The 15,782-nt window shown below is 35.4% G+C and overlaps 1 protein-coding gene across 6 annotated transcripts in view; it reads left to right on the top strand.

Moving 5' to 3' along the window:
* The window catches only part of LOC139758038 (tRNA (32-2'-O)-methyltransferase regulator THADA-like), a 390,704-nt gene that overhangs the window by 360,386 nt on the left and 14,536 nt on the right, over positions 1-15,782 (top strand). For 5 of the 6 annotated variants that reach the window (XR_011714753.1, XM_071679049.1, XM_071679047.1 and 2 more), the window contains 11 exons: positions 290-395; positions 999-1,144; positions 1,687-2,361; positions 4,581-4,791; positions 5,640-5,824; positions 7,020-7,192; positions 8,934-10,119; positions 10,857-10,988; positions 13,013-13,163; positions 13,447-13,652; positions 15,508-15,720. Coding sequence is in view for 5 of the 6 variants with exons in the window: in XM_071679049.1 (XP_071535150.1) it covers positions 290-395; positions 999-1,144; positions 1,687-2,361; positions 4,581-4,791; positions 5,640-5,824; positions 7,020-7,192; positions 8,934-10,119; positions 10,857-10,988; positions 13,013-13,163; positions 13,447-13,652; positions 15,508-15,720 (3,384 nt within the window). In the remaining variant the exon portion in view is untranslated. The remainder of the gene's footprint in view (positions 1-289; positions 396-998; positions 1,145-1,686; positions 2,362-4,580; positions 4,792-5,639; positions 5,825-7,019; positions 7,193-8,933; positions 10,120-10,856; positions 10,989-13,012; positions 13,164-13,446; positions 13,653-15,507; positions 15,721-15,782) is intronic. The other variant, XM_071679051.1, reaches the window with a different exon arrangement.

The following is a 15,782-nucleotide window of genomic DNA, read 5'->3' as shown; positions in this document are numbered from 1 at the left end:
ATATATTCGAATAGAGAACCATGTAGCAGACTTTCAATATATTTCTTCATGGCATTTCATATGATTTGTTTTAGGAAATATTAATGATTTACAATTTAGTAATTTATTGTAGTAATAGGTAATCATAACACGTAAATATAATCTTCTATTTGATATGGCAGTATTAACACAAAAGTTTTAGGTACATTTGAAGAATGATATCGAATCCTATATCTGTAATATGTATGTACAAACAGTTGTTTTGATACATATTTCCTTCCAATATTATAAGATGCAACTTACCTTACAGGAAACAGAAAATTTGTTGCCAGATGCCAAGAAATCACTTGTAGCAGAGGTTGTCAGCAGGATCAAAGTTCTCTTGGTAGATGATCCTCTTAAAGCTCTCAATATTGGTAAATCATGTCGTAATTTTTCTTATTTTGTACATTACTGTCGTAAACAAATTTCAGCCATTTGATAAAGGTAACCACAGAATATATAGTCACTAAAGACCCATAAACCTTAATTCTTACCTGTAGACTATATTGAATGTTAGTTTCCTTCAAGAGCAAAAAAAATTGCTGGTTTACCTAGTACAGTATTTCAACTTCACACCTTAGTTTCAAGTTTTAGGTTTTATTGTTTTTGCAATGGTAATGTAGATCATTGAATATTCACCTCTTTGGGAAGATATGAATATTCATTACATAGAACTGATGTGTCATCCAGTGGACATAGTTATTTAGTTCATCAAAAATTGTATTATACCCTTGAAATGAGTATATTCTATTTCTGTTGGTATATAATGATATAGTATTAATTTTTTGAGCTGGCTTTTAGATGAAAAAACTGAGAGTGAGGAGAAAAAGAATGAGTATTTTTTGTGAAAAAGATGTTTTAGTGATATTCCAAGAGAAAGGTTCTCGGAGAAAGGGATCATTGTTATTATTCTTAAATTCTAACTTGGAAGTATCTGATAATTGTTTTATGGAAATGTATCTTCTCCCTCTCATCAGTGACTTTGGTGTGTGATGGCTGCTCAACACTTCATGAAAGTTTGGGTTTATGTTTGGAGGAGATTGTTTTTGCATGCACAGCCAGACTGCAAATCCACCACTCTAAGGAATGTAGAAAACAGTCACAGTTTCACGTTGCTGCTAAAGTGAGTTGAACAAGATATCTTTTTATGTATGCAAATTGTAAATGTTGATATGTAAATGCTATTTAAAGAGCTTTATTAGTAGTGCTAATAAACTGTGGCTGTTATATAATTGATATTAAACATGATAATAAATACTGCTAAAGAATTATTTTGGATGTATTTCACTCTTAAGAGAAACCATGTGTTGACGTTAAGGGATTTGTAACACCAGACATTAAAAATCATGACCAGCATGATCTGTATTATGTAATACTGAAACCATTTCATTTAAATTCATTGGAATTCAGACGAACCACAAAATCAATTTCTTTACCTATAGTGTGCACTCCTTATTTTCATAAAGATTTCATCTGAATAGCTCCATTACTTGGTTGTGAAGAAAAGTATTCTGTGTGTATTTTCATGTTAATGTCTATTAGGATTGTTTTTGATTATATTCAGAAAAATACAATTGTTCTCAATTGAGAATTTACATTATCTTATTGTACAGAATGTGTCATCTAAATTTTTCAGTGATAAATGAAATATTGTTCTCTTTTCAGGCTCTGTATAACATTCTTCAGTACAGTGGACCTCAAGTCTTTCTGCATCTTGAGAATTCTCAAGTAACTAAACTCTTAGAAAAGGTTTATTTTTCATTATTAGTAGCCTTAAAAAGTGACAGGTTGCCGTCTGATAGTGCCTTGATAATTTCTACATCTCTTTGCATTACTTTGTCTTATTTAAAACAGGAGCACAGAAAAGCTGAATTTGTGCATGTGCTGTCTACCCTTAATGAAATACAGCTTAGTGAAATTCAGAATTATATCAAGTGCTCCAGTGAACAAATATCAGAATATCAACATGATCAGATGAAATACTGGAGAAATAATACAGATGTGTTGACTGGGAAGTTTGAACATATTAAACCATCATACCCAGTTGTGTTACTTCTTCATGGACTGTTTAATTCAGGTTTACAATGGATATATTATGATGGTGGGTGGAGTGATTTTGAAATAGATAATAGAACAGTGTCAAGAGAGAAACACAGTAAAGAGCATGATATAGATCGTAACACAAGCTTCAAGCAGTCTGATGGACTGCCTCTAACTCAAGTCCAGAAGAACAAAGGCATTGATGACAGAGAAGATGAGAACATTTTCTTGTATGATGTTTACCCACTCATAGAAAAGCTATGTAAAGGTGCTACAAGCTACACTTTTCAGGCATTTCAGGTGAGAAAAAAAATCATGTTGAGTAAGCTCTTTTTACTACAGAAAAAGAAACCTTTAACAGTTTAAAGGTGAAATTGATTACATTTATTTAATAGAAAGCTAGTTCACAGTAAATCATATGTATGTGACTGATGAATGAAAATGCATGAGCATGTTTGCTTTGTACCTGAGAATTTACTGCCACTCCATGTTTGACAGTGATAACTTAGAAGCCCCAATGGCCTACAGAAACAGAAATACCTGCCATTTCTTTGTCCCTCCACCTTCCCCTTGGGTAGCAGAACTCTTTACAGTAGTTTAGGTTGAATCTGCATTTCTCTCATAAGTTGAAATAGGGCAAAGTCTTTGTAAAACCTCTATGTATTAACTCTAATAGTGTCCCTTTGATGGTAAAGGCAGTTAACATTATAGATTTAACAATGTATAATGTAGAGAGTTTTGTATCCAGTTGACAAATGTGAAAGTGTTTTTGTGATTAATGTATAGAAACTTCAAAAATCATGCATAATCTTTCTTCATAGCCAACCCAATGCTTTCTACATTAATTTCCACATGAATCAGGTCAGCAATTTAGCTGTGGAAATTTCTTGAGCAGTTGTATGCTGTTCAGAGGAACACCATGATCCATATAGTTTTGAAAATGCTGGTTGCTGTTTTGTGTATTAAGGAGTGTCAGTTAATTAATGCAGGCTTCCTAACAACTTTTAAGGACTGTTTCATGTTTTAGAAATGACAGTATTTCTTTGAATAATCCTCTCTTGTTTTATGATGAGTCTTAATGTGAAGACATATATGTTACTAGCAAACTACTTGATAGAGTTAACTTACTATGCTCCATTATTAACCAGAAGCTGATTAGAAGCTATAGACCATTGCACTTAACACTTTAGAAAACCTGGCTTGGCCCCCTGGATCCATATTGAAAGTAAACTGAATGGTTGCTAGTTTCACTCACTCAGCAATTAATGTTGACAGTCTCTCCTGATTTGTGAAATGCCTTTTAGTAGTGATTTGTATTTTTCATCATATATATATATGTTTGTCAGTGATTATTTTATAACTATGTATGTCAACACTAAATGCTAAAAGAGAAAGAAAGATGATGACTTGTCTGTAGGCAAATACTGCTTGTTGGGTCTTGGTCAGCCTCTAAGTCACTGGACACTTGCAAACACTATGCAAAAAAGATTGATAAACATCTTGCACCTCATTTAAATCATCATATAAAGCAAGTGTTGAAAAATTGATTCATTGTGAATTTTTGAAGGCGATGACAATGTCATTATCATCAGTTTGTCACTGAATTGACTTGGTACAAAAGAGTTTGAAACTATTATTAATCCTCTGAAAACTTCACATGTTGTATGGCAAGTTGGGTAATTACTACCTGTCATTTCCTATGCACCGAAAACATAGTCCCTACCTGTTTCCCATATTTGATGTGAAGCACTACAAATAGATGAAGAAATGGCACTCATTATTCACTCTCTAGCTGTCATGTATTATTATCCTCGTTGTTAAGAGAGCATAAGAGGGTGTGCTTAAATGGTTTAGATATATGGAGAGAATGAGAGAGGAACGGTTGACAAAGAGGATACACACGTGTCTGAAGTGGAGAGTACAAGGAGAATGGGGAGACCAAGTTGGACATGGAAAGATGGAGTGAAAAAGATACTGAGCAATCAGGGCCTGAACATGCAGGAGGGTAAAAGGTATGCACAGGATAGAGTAAATTAGAATGAAGTGGTATACAGGGGTTGATGTCCTGTTAATGAACTGAATCAGGGCATGTGAAGCATCAGAGGTAAACCACGCAAAGGTCTGCTGGGCCTGGTTGTGGATAGCTAGAGAGTAGATGTGAGTGGTTGTGGCCTTTCTTCATCTGTTCCTGACAAAACCTCACTGACAAAGGAAATAGCAATCAAGTATGAAAAAAAAGATGTTACCTGGGAGAGAATTGGCCAGATGGCCCTCAATTCTTTTTGAAAAACACACATATTCCTCATTGGGTTTGGGTAAGAGAAATTTTTATGTATACTTGTGTGAGATTCTTAAGCATGTTTATTATTTTGTTGTAGTTTTATAGATCCTAATATGTAGTGAAATAAATTTAGTGGGTATCTGTTCCTTGTTCTAGAATCATGTGATAAAGTCTTCAAATTTATTTACTAATCCCTCAGCACATAGTTCAGCACTTAAAACCTAGTTGGTTTTGTTAGGTACTGCATATGTGGCTGTCCTGTGTGAGAAAACTGGGCAAGAAGATGCAAGAAAACTTTGCTGACGTGCAAGAACAGAAAACTTCTGGATTATGTCAAGATTTCCTTGAAAGCAATCATCCCACAACACAATTAGTGTTTACCATTCAATCTACTAGGCATGATACAGTGTTTCATCTCTTAAATTCCAACTGGGAAAACCCTGCTAAAGGTATGAGCTGATTTTTTCTAATAGATGTAGGTTTGTATTCTAGTAATCATATTTAATAAGCATATTTGCAATGACCTTTATGTTGATATTTTCCGAATGATATCTTCAATGCTAATTCTCTTCTCAACTAAAGCTACTGTAATTTTCATATGAATGAATACTCTTGAGTATATTGTATCTTCTCCCTTATTTTCACAGTTGCATGACTATTTATACTGATGATCTACTTGTTATGTGAGGACAAAACTTTGCCTTTTTCAAGGTTGAACAATTAATAATATTATTGGAACATTTTGAGTCAAAGAATAAGGTATGAAGAAAGAATTTTATGATGTATATGAAAAACAAAAACCAGGCAGACATTCCAACCATGACGAAAAAACTGGAGTGACATCGCTCATTTCAAATTCTATCAAACCCAAGGATAGTGATATAGTATTTGCTGACTGTACCTCTAGGACTTGTTTTTGTTATTGTGTTATATATGTGTAATGGTAATGTAAGTGCTAGACTAAGGGTCTACAATCTTATGATAGTCAGATTTTTTTGTAAAGTTTGTCTGTAACAAACAGATTTAAAGTCAATAAAAGGAGGAATAATATGTCATTATACAGATGGGATATCTATAGTGACAGTTAAATCAGACCTCTGCTTCCTCATACTAATATTTTCAGATAACTAGCAGTTACTTTGCATAGAAAAACATGTGCTTAAACAGCTGTAGGTGAAACATCTATCAGATAATGTGTCATTGCTTATATAGAAAGATAAACCTGTTATGGCTCGTTGATTTTGTTACATATAAAGGGACTAACTGATTTATCTCACATTCTTTTGAATAAGAATAGGAGCAAGTGATGTTGTGTATACCTGCATGGTTGAGCTGCTGGAGTTGCATGAAGATGGACAGCCAGGAAGTGCAAAAATGTTGGCCAAAAACATGCTAGCAACTCTGTTATCCTCTGCAGCTTGGGGCTCTAAGAGTACTTACCCACCCCTTGCTCTTGCTGTCTCATATGTTGGAGCTGAAGAGGTAAGTATCCTTATGTCTTTTTTTTTTCATGTAAAATTTCTTTGATAATTTCTTTTTAGCTAAGCCTGATGCTTGTCATAATTGTACAGATATACTGGAAAGATTGATGTATTTAGTGCATGGCATGAAGTGCTCTACACACACTATTTTGGGTTATTTTTATTCATGCATATTGTTACTGTGACTGTTATATGCACAATTATATGTATTAAACATTGGTAGAATAAAGTTAAAGCATTCAAAAATCTTGAACTTGGGAATTAATTTAGACCAGTGTTGGATATGTGGAAAGATGGCTTTTTAGGATTGATTTTTCACTCATGACGGGAGAAGGAATTCTTTTGAACTTCAGATGATTTTTATTTCATACATAATGATTATTTTGAAGATGAAGTATAGTGATAGCAAGAAGCAAAGGTTAGGTGGTAGACCATCTGGTCAGAGATTGAAAACATAGTAAAAGAGCCATAATATATGTTAATATTTGTTGGTTTCTTTGAATAAGAAATGGCAAGACAGATGAGTCGTAGACTGATACCATGAAGGACTATTGATATCAAACTCATCTGTTGATAGCAGAACATATGAACTGCCATACTAAATTTATTTACATATTATACCATAAGATGTGGTTGTCATTTGTTGTTCATTTATCCTAGGTTCATAACCCTTCCTAAAGCTCTTAGTTCTAATCAAAATTATTGGTGTCTACAGGTAAAACAAATGGAATTCATTCTGAAGATATTAGTCTTCACAGAGCAGACTTAACTGAGGACAAAGCACTGAAAATATTAAGATTTTCTTTGCAATGACTATCCATATGGTGTAGGAACTGTTGCAATATGTGTAGAGTGAGGGTAGTATGTTATATTTTGATTATTTTCTTTTGTGTAGGTGGTGTCTGGCTGTTTTCTTAACAGTGATGGAGAGTGTGTCCAGCAGTCCCAGGACTGAGCCCTTGAACTCTCTTCAAAGTGTCTGTTCTATAAGGAGAAAAGTAAAAGGTTCTTAATACATGAAAGACTTGTGCAAGAGGATTTGATAGGGTAGAAATAAAGGTATGAGTGTCGTTAGCAAAGTGTCTGAAATAGAAGTAGTAGTTCTGCAAGAAAAGTTATAGAAATGCCAGGAAATAGGAAGATTCAATTCTAAAATTTCTCAGAAGAAATGTACTTTTAATTACCTGTATTTCAAGGCCCTTGACTTACATCCAACATTGCCATCTGGATTGATGACATCTTTAAGTGTGAACCACCTGGCTCCTGCTGGTGTTTCCGTGTACAAGATCATACTTGGCCAGCTGTCTTCATCCCTCTGGTTCCAGCATTTCTTCACTGTTATATGTGAAGCTCTACACAGTGATAACAGGTCAGAATAGTTGTCAGCAAGCAGTTTAGGAAAGGACAGATGTCTCTGTTGTTCATCCACATTTTCCAGTTTCATTATTTTTTCATCTTTATGTTTTGTTCATCCAGTGATGTTTTTCATTATTATTATTTATATTTATTTATTTTGCTTTGTTGCTGTCACCTGCGTTGGTGAGGTAGTGCAAGGAAACAGACGAAAGAATGGCCCAACCCACCCACATACACATGTTTATACATACATGTCCACACACGCAAATATACATACCTATACATCTCAACATATACATATATATATACACACACACAGACATATACATATATACACGTACACAGTTCATACTGTCTGCCTTTATTCATTCCCATCGCCACCCTGCCACACATGAAATAACAACCCCCTCCCCCCTCATGTGCGTGAGGTAGCGCTAGGAAGACAACAAAGGCCCCATTCGTTCACACTCAGTCTCTAGCTGTCATGTAATAATGCACTGAAACCACAGATCCCTTTCCACATCCAGGCCCCACAGAACTTTCCATGGTTTACCCCAGATTCTTATTATTGATTGCTGTTTCCTGTGTTGTGTTAACAACTTTATCTCTCTGTGCTCCAATTTTTGATGATTACATTAAGTGTGAGGCTCTTTGTGATAGAATAGATCAGAAACAGAATCTTTAGTGAAGAGAGTAATAAAGAAAATATTTAACTAAGGAGAAAAGCCTGACCATTTTTTAGCTATGGAGGTGCAAGTAACATCATTCATGGGCTTGAAGTGAAGTATTCATATTGTTAAGCTCTTTGATATTATATGGAATGTTTGCAGATAATGCCCGTTTTTACATTGGAATGAAAAATAGATTTGATGAATTATAAAAGAAAGAGTTTATGCTCCCAAGTATGATAATGGTTTGCTGTATGTATTCCTCACTTTAGATACCAATTTTTCATGCTGCTCAAGAAACATTACCAGTCAGTATTAAGTATACAGTAAGAGAAACATGTGTCTGGCATAGCCATAAACAGAAGATAACGATATTGTATAGGTGCATGTATTTCTTATAATATAACAGAGAGAAACCTCATCAGATACGCAGTGGATGTGATTCTTGGTTGCTTTCACTGTAATCTGCAGTTATATGTATGTAAAGAGTTCAGGTCATGTTTTAAGCTGGTTAGGAAGTCTGAGAAATGTAATGCAGAATGTTGCAATATGGATGTTCTGAGTGTATCAGCAAACTATTTTTTTGCTACTAGTTCCAGCTGCAAAAATCAGCCCTGTGACAAGAGGTATTACCAATTGCATTAATTGTTGGATATAACTAGATTACAAGATGATAATATTTGAAAAGATATGAAATTAAAGCCATATGAAGGAAGTAATCTAAATTTACTTTTTCTTCTCACATTTAGCATCACTGATGTTAGTCTGTAGAATGAGTGATTTATTTCAGTTTGAGTGCATGTAAAATTGGATGTAGAAAGAGTGACTGAAAGAGTGCTTTTAAGTGAGATCAATGACTAAAGCTTTTGGAGAACAGCAGTGATGATGGAAAAGGAAATACTTATTGGCTGTTTATGCGAATAGTATATTGGAATGGATGCATGCAGAGAATTGCAGTCAGTGTGGTGGGTGTAGGGAATGCTCAAGTCAGTGTTATGTTTAATGGGAAATGATGTACCTATTTTGTACAAATTTATGTGTACATGCTAAGAATATGACATTCATAAAGCATTCCTTTAATTGCAGGCTGATCCGGCAGCATGTTTTGTCATTGTGGTTGCCACCTACATTGCGACAGTACCCAAGCATGTATCTTGAGTTGCTAGGTGGCTGTCAAGATACCTCCAGTGGATGGGTGGCACTAATGGCAGTCTTGAGAGTTGCTCGTTCTATAGGTACTTTCAATTTAGAGGAATATTGTGGAATGCACAGTCAGAAAATGTCTTGTATCTCTGAAACCCAAGGATTTTTCTCTGAAAGCACTATGATTACTGATATAGAGGAGCGTAAAGAAATGAAGGATACTGATATTTCCTCTACATCACTGAATGACTTTAATGAAAATACAAACAAAACAGTTACTCGTATCCCCATTTTTTCCTTCATTCGATTGGCACTTTGCCATGTAGATGAAACAGTAAGAGGGGAAGCTCTATCCCTTCTCTGTCACACGCAAAAGGCCTCACAGCCTGTTTTACTTGAGTCCAATTTTTTGAAATTTTTTTTCAAGTGGAACATGAATATTGATTCAGCACCATTCAGACAGGGTATCATTAAATGTTACAAGGCTCTGGTCGTTCGATTGCGTGATGCCAGTGCTTCTGAGCTAAAGAATTCACCTTTCAGGGCTTTGAGTTCTGGACAATGTTCCACAGAATTTTTGAAAAACTTCAGTGTTACTCCAACTCTTAAGATCAATATAGAGCTTCTGGTGTGGCTTGTGGAATTATTCCACTCTAACTTAGCACCAGATGGAAACTACCAACGTAGGGTACTATCTTTACAGCTTTACAAGGAAACACTCTTGGCTTTTTATGAAAAGAAAAGTGATTTGACGTATTCAATGAATCAGAGATTTATGACAGTATGTGCATACATGAATTACATCTCATGTAACTCAGTCTCTCCTGATGATAGTAAGAGAGATAGTCAGCCTATCAGAGATCTGACTTTGCCATGGACTTTGGAAATGCTACTTTCCTCCTGCTTGGATGAAATGAATGATATTAGAGAGGAAGCAGAGTGGACTTTAAAGATACTGGAGTCATCAAAAAGCAGTTTAGCTTTCTCTGAAGCAGAAAAATGGCTACGTCGGGGTCTAATACTTTGTAATTCTCCAAAGGCTAGTGATGCTGAAAGTGGAGCAACCCTGGTGAAGGTCGTGTCCTCATTATGCTACTGCAGCGACTATGGTTTCTCCAGTGTGCTGAAGGTATCATATTTAACCTCTGTGTCATATCGTGAAATACAATGCTATATTTTTTCTTTTTAATGCTCACCTGTGTGTATAGAAACACAGAAAAGTTGTCAGAGATCAAATGGTTGGATGAAGGCAATGATTTTGTTGCTGTATCAAGGAATTGGGAGGGGAAATGAGTTTAAGAATTAAGTGTAAATAAGGTGAGGTGTATGGTAGGATACTTATTGATGGAGATGAAGAATCTTAGTGAACATCATGTTTAGGGACAAAGGGGTTTAGGAAGGGAAGAAGGTTTGTAGATCAGATTTTTGCATGTAGAAAAGTAAAGGAAAACGTTTGAGAGAAAAATAAGGTGTTTGTAGCATTTGTGTATTTAGAAAAGGTATATGATAAAGGTTTTTTTTTTTACTCTGTAGAACGTGCATGTGCTGTAGGATGTACACGTGCATGGAAGCAATAGAGAAACAGAAAATAGAGGGTACTGAATGACATTAAAGAGGACAATATATTGATGTACTTGTCTCTTGTTGATAGAATGGGGGTAGTTGGGAGGACAAACTTTAGTAGCAAGAATGGGAAAGCTAGGTTGATTTTCTTTGAGATATGTTCTCAGCTTAAGATGAATGGTTTTCAGGAGAGATTATAGATTATAATCATCCTAAAAATCTTTTGTTGATACTGCTTTAATTTTTGAAAATAATTTAGAAATGATATATGCAAATGGAACTAACTTTTTTGTCACCCTTCAGAATATAGGAAAAGGATGTGAGTCACAGGATCTGTTGCATTTCCTACTTGGTTGTGTGGAGGCTCAGTTTAAGGCAGCACAGAAAAATCTCTTGGAAGCTGCCAGATGTACTCCCATTCATGGCTCTCTGATGGTGAGTTTTGTGATTTTTAATCTAAATGTTAGGAGGAAGACAGAAGAAGTGAGTGTACCAGTGAAATTAAAAAAAAATGCTTTGTGGTTAGTTGTATTTCCTTATGATTTCTATTTCTGAAGATAATAACATCCTTAAAACACTTTATTTGTAACCCTTTTTTGGAGTTAAACATTTTCTCTTTTGAAAAATAATGCATTTGACTGATATTTCAGTTTTTCTTCCAGATTGAAATTTCTTTTTCAGACATTTTTTTGATAATCATATGTATCATATGTTATAGAAGTAAGAGAAGTACTTAGTATACCTTGATCAGAATCTATATATGTAATAAATGATTAAAGTGCATTCCTGTTTGGGGTGTCAACTGAGGAAAGTAAAGAGCATATATCTTTGCTGTTAAAGGAATAATTGAATGTGTGTGTATGCATTCAGGATATTTTGTATTTATCACTTACACCTCTTTCACATTGCTATATTTCTTAATTCATCTACTCTTGCTTTTTTTTCTGTTATTTGCATAATTGTAAGTTCTCAGATTGAGGATATGTTTCATTACATATTTTCACTGTTGTCCCTTTCATATAGAAAACGCAGGAATCGATATTGAACACCTGAGGAGCTCTTATGTAATACTTCTCATTTTTTTGTGCACCATGTGAGACATGCACAAATTCTAGTGATAAAATAATTACAGGTTGAGTACTCCATATTCGAAATGCCTAGGACCAGAAGTGTTTCAGATTTTGGAATATTTGCAATTACACATGACAGCTAGAGACTGAGTGTGAACGAATGTGGCCTTTGTTGTCTTTTCCTAGCGCTACCTTGCACACGTGCGGGGGGAGGGGAGTGCCATTTCATGTGTAGCGGGGTGGCGACGGGAATGGCTGAGGGCAGCAAGTATGAATATGTACATGTGTATATATGTTTTTGTCTGTGTATGTATGTTGAAATGTATAGGTATGCATATGTGCGTGTGTGGCCATGTATTTATATACATGTGTATGTGGGTGGGTTGGGCCATTCTTTCGTCTGTTTCCTTGCGCTACCTCGCTAATGTGGGAGACAGCAACAAAGTATAATGAAAGAAAAAAATGATAATAACCTAATGAGATATCTTGGGGATGGGACCCAAGTCTAAACACAAAATCCATTTATGTTTCGAATACACATCATACACATAGCATGAAAGTGATTTATGCAATATTTTTAATAGTTTTGCACATGAAACAAAGTTTGCGTAACACTGAACAATCAGAAAGCTAAGGTGTCACAACCTTAGCATCCTTTGTGGACAGTCTGTGGTTCTTTGGCATCACCTTCATTCCTGACTATATTTATATGCTACTGATAAGCAATCATTTTCTTACACTTTTTCACACATAAGTGCTTAAAAAGGTATGAAATACCATTAATAAGTGCTTAAAAAGATATGAAATACCATTAATACAATGAAAAAGTAATGTGAGGTGTGAAATTTTTCACTTGTAACATCATGTCATTGCTCAAAAAGTTTTGGATTTAAGATTTTCAGATTAGGAATGCTCAAACTGTATCTGTTATATTTCCATTGTCTTTAATCAAAATAGGATACTGCATACAGAATCTTTCTTTTCAGTTTGTGACTGTTCATGTCAACAGTTGTTTTTTGTGATTTAGAAAGAAGAATTTTTGAAATAATGAGAGCTACCTTTAGAAATTTAAGCAAAAGAGAAAGAAATTAGGAATTTGGACAGAATAGAAAAAGATGGAAATTAAGGAAAACTAGTGGAGTTAAAGGAAAATGATAATCCCTTAAGGAGGATACAGGATATGAAAATATTATGCCCAGCAACCAGTTCAGCTTTAGTGTGAAAATGTTGTTAGAGCACAGAATATTTTGCCAAAAGATCTGACATTTCTTCCACATAAGTGGATCTTTTTGTTAGGAAAACAATGTCATTATTATAAACTTTAATGCAAATGTATGGATTTCATTTTGATTCACTAGGGATTTTACACCTTTCGTTTATATTCTTTAGGCTCTAAGTCGTTGCCTGTCAGAAGACAGAGGTGTTGCATCTATGTCATCAGAAGAAATACAAGAGTTCATACAAAAGTTAACAGTTATGATGGTGGAGATGATCGAATTTATGTTATCCAAACTGGCTTGTGCTTCACCCAATGGCTCAGGTAAGAGTTTGAACATATTTTACTATGGTAAGGGTTCTGGTAGTTTTTTAAATTATTTTTTTTTCTGTTGAAGTGTTTGTAGTTGTTCAGGTAGATGCACATGAGAATTTTTTGCTTTTTCTGCCTTTTATTCATACAGTGATCAAACAGTTTTCATGAAAGCAATATTTTCTTCCACATCAGTTCAGCAAAACTTCCTTCCCCATGTGCATTTCTTTGTGAACTAGGGCATTGCCTGTGCTGTCTCAGCCAAAAAGAAATAGATTAAATTGATGTATTTCAGCCATTCCTCCTTCATTTGCTGAGATGGGAGAAGCTGTAGAGGTCATCATCCAAGAGTGTGGGGGAAGCATGGAGGCATCATCAAAGGCAACACCAGATATTTTTAGTTATGCTGCTGTGGAAGAGGAAGATGGAGCTCCTTACGATGACACTGCTATATCTGCTGATTATCTGCTAGTTTTAGCATGTTGCTGGCAAACTATGAAGGTTAGTTGTACTCTCTCATACTCTTAGGTCTAGCATTATTTATAGGTTATTGCTGATGCATTTGAATGATTGTTTCTTTGAAAATGTTATTTAGCTGATGACATTCAAGAGATTTTTGTATGTAATTCTCTGATAAACCAAAGCACATAGAATGGAGGTAATATGTCAGAGGACCAAATGGAAACCTGCATCGGATAAGGTGAGACATTGGACAGGAGAAAAGATAAAGAAAAAATATTCCATTATGTGAAATGAGAGGATGTAGGAAAGGATTTGTGCATAAACCTAATGCTTACCATAACATTGGTATTTACAGAAATACTTTAAAGAATGAGTGTATGTATACAGCACTGTTTGATCCAGAAAAGACTTATCGAAGTCAAGAAGAAATGTGCAATATGTTGAAAAGTGAATGGTTTGGAGAGGAGATAAAACCTTATGTAAAAGGAGTAAAGCATCTGATAGAATTTGCAATGAATGAAGTGAGTGGTTCAGTTGTAAAATTAGAATGATGTGAGGCTGCTTTATACTAGCACGATACAGTTGTTTGCTGTATACACTAATATGTGGTTAGAGTGGCTATGGCCAGGAATGAAAATCATGGCACAGAATGAGTAAAGGATTGGTAAGATGATGCAGAATTTTTGAATTTGCAAGAAAAGTACTTCTTTATTTTTCACTCTGCTCTCTTGTTGGATTGTCAAAAGAGAATAACATATCCATTCACTTTATTAGGCACAAAGCATCGTCAGTGCATATGATCAGAATTAATTTTCATCTTAGATACCTCTAGCCTGAAACATTTCTCTCTTTATCTCTCCATCCCTTTCTCAGCATGCTTCTTCTCCTTGCTCTTGATCCATTCATCTTAAGTGAGATGAGAATGAAAGAGAGGTAGGATAAGATAGAATAAACTGTATTGAAAACTGAAATATTGAAAGAGGCTTTGTTGCTCCAGAAGTAGTAGTTGGTAGGAAGGCACTGACTAGGGAGGTGCATAACCAATACTACCTACTTGTGTATTGGGAGGATTAGTGATTGTTGCATAGTGAGCCAGCACTTCAGTGGTTGTCAAGTTGCGCTCATTTGACCAAGATAGCTGTCTTTTCCATCAGCCTCACTCACATGTGGACTGCTGGCATTCTGTCCACAAACACAATCACTCCTTGTCACACATAATGCTTGACAACATTTAACTCATGCAGCTCATTCTTTATAACTCTAGATTTTCCTGCGATGAGCACTATGTGCTAGCCCTGCCCCTTGTCAAAATGATAGGAGCAATAGATAGAAGTAGTAGGTAGGAACATTAGGCAGAAGTAGTAAATAGGAACATTAGGCAGGAGCAATAGGTAGTAGCATTATGTTGGAACATTAGGCAGGAACATTGAAGATGCACAAGATAGAAGTAGTCGGTAGAAACATTAGGTAGGAGCCTTTGGAGACAGTGCAATAGACTTGTCCTCTGCCAGTGGCCTCAGAGACAGTTACCCAAGTGAAGGAGGTCGGACGAACCAGAGACACATACCTTAATGATGGAGGGAGAGTGGACAAACTAGAGATACTTATCCTAGTGAAGTAGGGTGGACAAACCAGAGACAGCCTGTTAAGGGTGGGGCAGTAAAGACTGAGAAGCAGCACTTGAGTTCACTAGTTATGGAGACTCTTTTCTGAGGCCACCCTCTTGATGGAGTTCTTGGAGAGAATGGGCATCAGAGATATAGATTGATAGATAGCTTTGTTGCTAACTATACATTGTTAGCATGTAAGTTTTGCTGCATTATGTAAACATGGTTTGTAAGACTGATTCGACGTTACTTTCAATTCACATATTTCATATCTCTTTCTTTTTCAGACCTGCTGTATAGTGTCCAACATATGTGTATCATGCTGGCTGAATTGCCTGCATGCAAACCAGATTGAGAAACTTTTAAGTGCTGTTGTTGTTCGTGTGTTGACCAGCACACGACATAAAGGAGCAATGGAAGCTGCAAAAACTGCTTATAGCCAACTATGTTTTGTACTTCTTACTACCAACTCAGACACTGGGCAGCTTATTTATAAACAGGTATTTATTTCCTTCTTCAGTATACAGAATCATGAAAAGAACATAAAAGCAGTTTTGCCCAG

Source organism: Panulirus ornatus, chromosome 29 (genome assembly GCF_036320965.1).
Source record: "Panulirus ornatus isolate Po-2019 chromosome 29, ASM3632096v1, whole genome shotgun sequence".
Taxonomy (NCBI): domain Eukaryota; kingdom Metazoa; phylum Arthropoda; class Malacostraca; order Decapoda; family Palinuridae; genus Panulirus; species Panulirus ornatus.
Note: the sequence above shows the minus strand (reverse complement) of the source record. Positions and strands in the feature narration are given on the sequence as shown.